Source organism: Vigna radiata, chromosome 5 (assembly GCF_000741045.1).
Source record: "Vigna radiata var. radiata cultivar VC1973A chromosome 5, Vradiata_ver6, whole genome shotgun sequence".
NCBI classification, from domain to species: domain Eukaryota; kingdom Viridiplantae; phylum Streptophyta; class Magnoliopsida; order Fabales; family Fabaceae; genus Vigna; species Vigna radiata.
Window position 1 is genome coordinate 27,851,951 of NC_028355.1, and position 10,127 is coordinate 27,862,077.

Below are 10,127 nucleotides of genomic sequence, written 5' to 3' on the forward strand. Positions count from 1 at the left end.
TCCTGACTTGCATTGTGTTTTTCTGAAAAACTTTTTCACTTAATTTAATATTAAAAAAAAAGTACTACTATTTTTTACATAAATTTTAAAATAGGAAAAACTTCTTTTAACAACACTTTTTTAATAACTTTTCGACAACGCATACGTGGCAGCTTGTGATTGGTCCGTTTTAAATATTTTTAAATAAATTTAAATAGACCAATAAAATGATGATACGTCCCGTTGTAAAAGAAGTTGTCAAAAAGTGTTGTGAAAATATCATTGTCCTTTAAAATACTCTCGCGCAATTATTTTAATAATATTTAATAAAGATGTGGGCACAATTTTTAATAATATTTAATAATATTTTAATAATATTTAAAATATGCTGATTTTTTTCTTATCTTCAAAAAGCACATTTTCTCTATTTAATTCCCCCATATAACACTAAATAATATTTGATAGGCTTAATTAGTATATGATAGTTTCCACTTTCCTAGTATATCAAGTTGGTCGTTACTTTTTAAAAATTAATCTTTTATAACTTAATTTTTACATTTTTAATTTTAAAAATTTAATTTGTTTTGTATAATTTTTTTTTTGTCTCGTTTTAAGTTTTTGGTATTACAAATATTACTGTTAGTGTCACCACACTCTCACGTATCAAGTATTATTGTGTTGATTTTAATTTAATTCTTATATTTATCTCATTGATTCAATTTAATCTCATTTTTTCTCAAAATGGAATAATATTGTCTTTTTTCAAATTATTATTTATATAAATGTTATAATGATATTTTTATTAAAAATGATTTTCTAACATATTACATTATTATATATTATTAACTATGTTTTTCTTAATGTGTTTTTTTATAAGATTAAAATTAATTAAGTATAAATATTTTTACAAAAGAGTATTTAAAAATAATATCTATATTTTTTATAAAAATAAATTAAATAATATTATTTTTTATAAATAATATGGATATTACCTAATGAGTATTACTAGTTGTTTTTTTAGATGCTTAGGTAATCATTGATCCATTTCCTATGTCTTTTTTGTTTTTTCCCCTTCCTTTCCTGTAGTATTTTATAAATTTGCTTTGGATGTGTTCCAATGTTTCAGTTTTTTCTTTTATATCTTTCGGATGTTTTAGGAAGAAAGCCAGGTCAAATTCGTTGTTGACGAGATTAAGTAGGTGATCACAACTAGTTCAAGCACGGGAGAGGGTCGAGAGGACCCAAGCTGAAGATTTTGATGCCAGAGTGAGAGAACTTATTAAATATGAAAATGTTAGTAAATTGTAGAAATTTGGCTAGAATTTAGAAGCATATATAGATTAATGTAATATTTAGATTTAAGTATAGTTTGATGTAGAAATAATGTATTAAATTGTAGAATATGAACTACAATTTATTGATTGGATATGTTAAATATATAATATATTTTTTTTAAATATTCGACATATTATGATAGGTGAAAAGATCTATATCATAAAACATTACATATTATGATAGGTATATGTAGATTAATACACTAAACCTATTATGATAGGTGATAGGAAGAATGTTATAATATGTTGAACTTATTATGACGAACTTTTCTAGTAAGTCATAAAATCTGTTGACCTATTATGATGCCTAGAACTATGATGCCAAAGTTACCTATCATAATAGGTCATTTTTACCTATCATAAAAGTCATTTTTGCACTAGTGTCGGTGAAGACTAATCTTGGAGTTTCCTTCCCATGCTATAAAATAAACCCCTTGGTTTCTTCCTAAAACACTCCAAAACCTCATTTATCTTCCTCCTTTATATTGTTTTAAGCATTGAAAAATTTCTCTTAAAAATTGTAGGGAGAGAAATTGTAAGTTTTCACTAGTAAAATTTTAATTTTTGTCTATTTTCAGTATTATGTTTACCATCTTTATTTTAGTTGTGTTTGTTTGGTTTGTATGATACCCAACAAACTAGGTAGATCATGCATTATGCTTGTTGAGTGGAAGCTTTGATACTTGTAGTTCTATCTTCTCTTCACAAGAAAATTAAAAAAACAAGTAATAAAACAATGATTCAATTATATTGTAAATCAACACTTTTTTTTTATGTTCTAATATGAATTTTGTAGGATATAAACTTTCTACGTAAGAAGTATTTTATATTTAAAGCATATTTTCAATAGAACTAATTTTGATTCGTTTTATCTTAATATATGACTTTAAAGGATGAAGTGCGAGCGATATTCTCTAGCGGATTGTCGGTGCCATAGTTGAGAGTGAGGTGGAAGATCTCCGAAGGTCTCTTCCAACCCAAACCCCAAGACATTGTCGATTTTGGATCGAGAATTCACAATTCAGTTACGTACTCCCATTGAATTGTTGAGAATGACCTAGGTGAGGCACGAAGGTCGCGGGCTAGCGCACTGTATTTAGAACCTTAGGTGAGGCGCAACAAGGAGGTGCTCGTTGTGGCTACTGCGGAGGAGGAATGGTCATCGATTGACGTACGACAGCTCATGATGGTTTAACAGTGGAGGAGCAGGTGGCCCCTTGATGCCGTCAATGGTGAGAAACCTTGAAGATGAAGCGCAACGACGAGAATGAGAGTGAATAACAGATCTCGAAGGAGAGTGGGCGTCAAATATCGCGACTGAAATTGGAAGATGGAAAATCAGGGTCAGAAATATTATGACAGGTTTTTGAAAATCAGTCATAATACATAGTTAAAAATTGTCATAAAAGATATTTATTATGATAGGTATTCCAATATATGTCATAATAAGTTTTGCATTTATTTACTAATTTACCACCGCATGTAATATTATGACTGATATCTATAACTCTGTCATAATAAGTTTCTCTTTTATTACAAAAATGTCATCAGTTAATCTATTATGATGGATGATTTTTTTCTGTCATAATAGAGTCGTCATAAAATCCTATTTTTCTACTAGTGTTTGATCCGAAATACAAAAACTTATATTTCAGATTATGTATTCAAGAATATAAAGATTATATTTCAAAATAATTTTTTATATTTTAGATTATACATTTTTTAATATAGAATTTGTATTTTGTATTTTGAATTGTACAAGATATATTTTATTTTGTATTTTAAAACATAATTTTAAAATGTATTTTTAGTATGAAGAGTTGAGAAAGAAGAGAAAAAGAAGACATTAGTAAAAGAGAAGAAAGGATATCGGTGGAGGAAGAAATAGGGTCATTGAGGGAGGAAGAAGATAGGAGACATCGATAAAAGAAGAAGAAAAGGGAGAGGAACACCAATGGCATGAAGGGAGATGAACACGTTTGAATCTAACATAAAAAAAAAAGAGAAAGAATAATTTTTTTCCACTGGTTTTTTTCAATATAATAGATGGGAAGGAATAAGAAAATCTTTTAATAATTATAAAATTTATATGTAAAATCTGTATATAATGTTTTGTTTCACTTACCTAGTCTCATTATCATTATGTATAAATAACAACCATTTGAAAGGTTTTCATCCTTAGGCATCAAACTTACAAACGAATTTTATGTATAAAAATTTATAAATAATTTAACTTTAGTCGCAGATAAATAATTTATAAATAAATTTTTTAGATAACATTTAATTTATCTAGTAATCTAAATTCTATATAATTAACAGTAATAGAATTTGAATGTGATGGACCGAAGAAGAAAGGGAGAGAGGAGTGATGGTGCATGAGGAAGAAGATGGAAGAAAAAGATAAGGACACACGCGTCATTCCATAACTCTGTGGAGGTAAGAGTTGAAATCTATAGTGGTGCAATAGAAGAGTCTTAGAGAACCTTTTCACCATCTTAGCTTTTGTATGGGATCTAGTTTTGCAGTAGCCAAGAATGATAATGAGAATTGTTAAAAGTGAGTTCAGAAAACTCAACTAAATTGTACAACGATTTAATTGAATTTAACTTAATTAATTAGATCATGATTTAGGTGAATTAAACTAAATTTGAACTATTCTAAACTAGTTTAACTATATCATTTTTTTAAATTATTATCAATAGCTATTTTATTTCGAAGTATAAATTACATTTTCCTATAAGATATAATTTATTTAGTTCAATAATTACTATTTAGGAGAAATTAAATTTTTAAAATTAAAATAAATATATAAAATTCAGTGCAATGTTTTTATAATGAAACCATATAAGTAGGTTACAAAGACACAACACAGCTTCACCATATAAGTAGGTGGTTGATACAACTTATTAAGCTTTTAAGCTTTGTAATTGATGGGATTATGTTAAGTCACATAACACATAATTTATTTGTTATTTCTCATATAGCATAATATTGGCATTCATTTAGTTAGATAAGCACCAATTTCTTTGGTCATCTCAATTCCCAATTCCAATAAGGTGTAAGGGTCAGGAGTGTGAGAATTTTGTTTCTCATATTCCAGAACCCAATTCACAACACTTCCATCTTCCTTTGGAGTAGCTTGCACTATAAGCTTGAAGTTCTTGTAATGTTTCAGTAGGTCACCATCTATAACCTTGAACACTGTTTTATTCTTTTCCTTCTCTATGCTTTCAACCACTTCCTTGGCCACACAAATTTTCCCATCTGTTATTCAAAATAAAAAACAACTATAATCATAAATTTATTCAATATTAATGTATTTGTTGGAAGTTTCACATCGATTAAAGAGATAAGACCGATATAAAATATATAAGTGGATGCAAAATCACATACCGTGTGAATAGCTCCAGGAGATGATGGATCCCTCAGTACCCCATTCACCTTTATGAATTTCAACAGATTTTACTACTTTAGGAAAAATGTTGGCAATATGGTGTGTCCTGTTGGATAAAACATCATGGAACTGATCTGCAGAAGCCTTGATATGCACATTGGCTTCCACCTTTTGAATTTGGGAGTGTGCCATATTTGCTTTACTCTCAAGACACAATACATTTGTGGAGAACGTAGCTGCATTTATAGTTGTCAAAAAAGATAACAAGGGATTTAAAAACATATCTGATATCTAACGATATATATATAACTATATTGTCTTGTCATACTTTAAATAAAATACAGTATGGATATTATAAGAATTTTTTCAAAAGATTTTATTCTACTTTAAATTTAAATTCAAATAATAGTAATAATAATAATGTTGATGTCTATACTCTTTTTAATATTTAGTATTATTTATTATTATTATTATTATGACTAGAAGAAAATTATAATTAATATGTTCGATGGTAAGTGGTAAAGGAATATCTTTCATTGGAGATGTCACCAGAACCACCATTTTCAGTATCATCTCTTCTTTTTTTCTTTCCGGATTCCAGCAATGTACGTATAATATAGCTCTACTGGCTCACAAAGCAAAAAAGGGTGATAATGATCTAATATTCTGGGAAAAATGTAGAAGAATAAAGATGGTTGATGTGCAAGTGTATTAATATTACTATTCTAAGAAAAGGCAAAATAAATGATAACAAAGACAACATCGATGATGAGACAAAGAACACAGTGGTCCATGTGGAGAAGAACAAAACCACGTGGAGAAGAGCAAAAACGAACACACAATTTGCAGTAGAGTTGTTGGATTTGTATAGGTTTATGGAAAAAACAAAGAGAAGATGAGCACAAAAATGATGAACATGAAAGCTTTATGTTAGATGAAAGTTCATTGCACTCCAGGTAATTTTGATTAAGTGTTATAAAACAAAGTATCAAATATGAAAATTGTTTTTGTTTTAATTATTAATCATGACATATACAAATTTATCCGTCAGACACATAACATCTTTTTTATATATTTTTTTTTGTATGATAAGTTTATGCTGGAAATACGACAGAGATATGTAGTTTGAATCATTTCACAAATAAACTCAAGTACATTATAAATGTTTACTATATGTTGCTCAAAATGTCTCTTCTATTTACCTTTCCAGATGATTTAAGTTTGTTTTTTCAAATCTATTTTATGAAAAATGAAGATTCAGGAATCTTAAATCTTAAGTATATTATTGATTAATGTATTTGAATTTTAAATTTATTGTTCGCTAAAAGACTCAAATTTTAAGTATGTTATTGTTTAATAAACTTAAACTTTCATATATTTGCAAAATAACAGTCAATTTAAATACGTGACTATAATAAATTTAAATTTGTTATTTTCTTAATTTTATTTTTTAGTCATGGAACCAAAACTTAAAATGCAAGAAATTTTTCAGATAGAATATATATTTCAAATTGTTCAATTTAAATACACAAAAAAAAAATTCAAAATCGAAATAAATAATAAAATGTTTAACTTAAAATTTGTAGTTTAAAAAAAGTCTAACTTAAACTTTTAAGTATAAATATAACCTAAACAAAACTTAAATAACACCAAATCAAAACCTAGTATCCACATTGGAGGAGACAATTTGTCTATTGATGTGTTATTTTGGTGATGATCTCCTTTGATAAGTGAGTAATCCTTCAGACACTATCTATTTATGTAATATAACATTTAGGATAATTTTAATGTATAGCATTTAATGCTTTGCGTTTTTATCCTAGATGATTCACGTTGTTAAAAGCTATTTCATATAGACGCTTTGTTAAACTTTAGAACAAGGTTTGCTTAGATGATATTGTCTTAACAATCTTCATTTTTTTTATGTCTAACAAATACATATGCTAATATGAAATAGATTATCAAAGTACTTGAATCAAAGCAATGATGATTATATAAAAACTCATTAGAGCGTTTGTGTATGAAAAAGTTATCATAGTACTAGGATATAAATATCAGAGTTCTCTAAAATGTCATAATATCTTATAAACAAGTGAAAGAGAAATTTATATTATCATAGCAAATAAGGTATCAAAATATATATGAATTGAATCATAAAAATCATAATAGTTTTATCTATATGATTGAAAGGTGATTTCCCATAAGTTATAAATCAATATATTCATTGCATAAGAGTATTCGTAAAATCATAACAAAGCATGTATTTGCAAGCAATGACTCATAAAATGATTAAAGTATCAGAGTGGAGAAAGAATTAAGCATAACATTGATGAATTTATCTAAAATGAATCAATGTACATGTAATTAAAAAAAAAAATCTCCCCCCTGAAATTATATATTCTCCCCTAGAATTACTGACTCCCAAAACTATTTAGCATAATATTTTCTCCTCCTTATTTGATAAACATCAAAAAGATTGAAAATATGACATCATGGCCCAACGAAAGGGGTGATGGTTGTGGTTGCTCAGGTTTAGGGAAAAGTTAAGAGGTTAGGGCGTTTAGGGCATTGAGAAGAGTGTTAAATTTAAGCTCTTTGTTCTTCCATTTGGAACATGGTGACAATTTGTTCTTCTTTTCGCACAATGTTTTCAGTAAAGAAGTGATGAACATGATTAAGGATGGTTGTGGAGGTTGGGACATTAGGTAAGAGAGGTAAGGTTAAAGTGGTGTCTAGTGGCATGGTGGTTATGGGTTGCAGGGTATGGATAACTTTTTGAGAAGGTGGGCTAGAAAATTGTGGTGTTCGACTTGGTGGTAGGACTGGTTGGTTTGGTAGGGCTTAGTGGTTAATGGTTTTGCGGTAGAATTGATTGGTTTGGTAAGGCTTGGTGGTTTGTTTTGGTTGATACCCTTTGTGTGATCCAATGTTTTGGGGGCTTCATTATCAAAAGCAAATTTTATAAGAATGTACGTTTCTGGATTAACACAATTGTCTTGAAGAGTTGTTTCTGCTTCAATAAGAGGAGGATATGTGACAACTACCTATGGAGAATCTTCTTCATTCCTAGAGTGACATGTGGCCACTAACTATGGAAAATCCTCTCCAATGTGAGCATGACTCATGACCACTCTCACATGGGAGGTCCTACACACTCTTGTCCACCAAGGTAGGTTAAAACTTTAACAACATGGTCAACTTAAGCCCATGAACATCCACTTTGGGTCAACATTGGGCCTTGACCTTTGTTTACCCAAACGGTCTTAAAATCCTACATTACTTGGCCCAAACCAAAATAAAACCTACATTACTTGGCCCATAATACAAAGTCTAAATAAATCCTAGACTACTTGGCCCAAAATACAAAGTCCAAAAATCATTCCTACTCTAGATACTTCATGATTGCCCCAAGAGAAAGAGTATAGGCCCATCTTTTACAAATGAATTCAACTCTCCTTAAAAGTGTTTGACCATGGCTAGGGGGTATCCCATCAGCTGAGCTGGTAGGAATTTGAATCATCCTTGATCTAGATAGTCTTCGTATTGGGCCTACTTTTGAGCTTAGTGCTAAACGATGTTATGCATGTTGTATGATGTGTCCTTAGACGATATGTCTTAAACTATAAAATTGAGTATGATGTCTTTAGATGTCATGTCTTAGACGATAAGTCTTAGACACTATATGTCATACATTATAAACATGATAAATGTATTGAATCAAACTCATTCATTCAACGAGCTCATGCCTAAAAGGGTTCTTAGACAAATAAGTCTTTCTTCAACTAAGGGTTTTATAAAAATATCAGTAAGTTGATCTTCTGTGTTTACATACTATAAATTCATAGTATCCTTTTTGCACATGATCTCGAATGAAATGATGTTTATTTCAATATGTTTAGCACGTGAATGCAAAATTAGATTCTTAGATAAACTTATAGCATCATTATTATCATAACAAATAGGAATCATACTCTCGTTGACATTATAGTCCAAGAGCTTATTAGTGATCCATAAGAGTTTAAAGTAGTAACTCAGCTTATATGTATTATGTTTTAGTTATCGAGAGGGTTATTTTCCCTTGTTTCTTGCTCATCTAAGAGGCAAGGTTGCCTCCAATGAAATGTCATCGTCCATTGGTTCTCTTCCTTTCAATCCTATCTCTAATGTAGACTACATCACAATATCCCTATAACTTGAAAGTTTCTCTTCCTTTGAAGCATAGACCAAGTTTAGTAATTCCAATAAGATAAAGAAAAATTTGTTTGATAGCAGTTATATGAGTTTTTCTAGGATCTGATCAAAATTTAGCACATATGCAGACATTAAACATTATATCAGGCCTAGATGTAGTAAGGTATAAAAGTGAACCTATCATCTATTGATAGACGATGTTGTCCACTTTTGTAAAGCTTTTGTCTAGCCCTAAACCGGTTGTTGGATAAATTAGAGTCTTCACCTTCTTTGCTTCGTCCAACTTAAACTTTTTTTGAAGCTCCTTAATGTACTTCACCTAGTGAATGAAGATAGCGTTTGGCTCTTGCCTGATTTATAGACCTAGGAAGTATTACAATTCTCCCATCATTCTCATCTTAAATTCGTTCTGCATTACCTTAGATAAATCTTTTTTGAGAGATTCGTTAGTAGTACTAAATATTATATCATTAATGTAAATTTGAACAATGGTGAAATCATTGTCAAGGTTTTTGCGAAACAATGTAGTGTCTACTTTACCCCTTGAAAAACGGATTTGTGTTAAGAAAGAGCTTAAGCGTTCATACCATGCTCTAAAAGCTTGTATTAAACCATACAATGCTTTGTTTAGTTCAAAAACGTTTTTGGGGTAGTAGAGCACTCAAACCTTGGGGGTTGTTCAACATAAACTTCTTCCATGATATCACCATTTAAAATGGTGCTTTTAACGTACATTTGAAATAATTTGATCTTACTATAAGCAGTAAATGATAATAGAATTCTAATTGCTTCTAAATTGGCAATAGGAGCATAGGTTTCTGTATAGTCTATACCTTCCTATTATGAGTATCCCTTGGCTACAAGTCTTGCCTTGTTTCTTACAACTTTGCCATTCTCGTCTAACTTGTTCTTGAAGACCCACTTGGCTCCAACAACATGCTTTCCTTGTGGCAACTCGAGGAGCTTTGAAACGTCATTCTTCTTAAACTGATCCAACTCTTCCTACATAGACTTTAACAATGAATCATTCTTCAATATTCCATTAATGTTAGACGGTTCGATTTGAGAAATGAGAGGTTTAGGTATTTTCTTGTAAAAAGCTTTAGTCTTAATATCTCCCTTAAGATCACCAATGATCTTTTTAGGAGGATGATTTTTTACCACTAAATGATGTGACCCACAAGGCTTTCTTTTCTCATCTGGAGACTCGTTTACTTGTTTCGACGCTT

The 10,127-nt window shown here is 29.7% G+C and overlaps 1 protein-coding gene across 1 annotated transcript; it reads right to left on the minus strand.

Annotated features, from left to right (window-relative positions):
* Positions 1-4,114: 4,114 nt before the first annotated feature.
* On the minus strand, positions 4,115-4,934 carry LOC106761358 (MLP-like protein 28). The gene is made up of 2 exons (XM_014644905.2): positions 4,707-4,934; positions 4,115-4,577 (listed from the first exon to the last, which is right to left on the minus strand). The coding sequence occupies exons 1-2, from the start codon at positions 4,897-4,899 to the stop codon at positions 4,312-4,314; spliced, it is 459 nt and encodes a 152-aa protein (XP_014500391.1). The 5' UTR covers positions 4,900-4,934; the 3' UTR covers positions 4,115-4,311.
* Between the last annotated feature and the right edge of the window lie 5,193 nt (positions 4,935-10,127).

What these genes read in the sequence shown, in the direction of transcription:
- LOC106761358 (XM_014644905.2), bottom strand. Translation starts at nt 4,899, where the DNA reads ATGGCACACTCCCAAATTCAAAAGGTGGAAGCCAATGTGCATATCAAG. An exon ending in CTCCTGGAGCTATTCACACG is followed by an intron (nt 4,578 to 4,706) that starts GTATGTGATTTT and finishes TTTGAATAACAG; the next exon opens with ATGGGAAAATTTGTGTGGCC.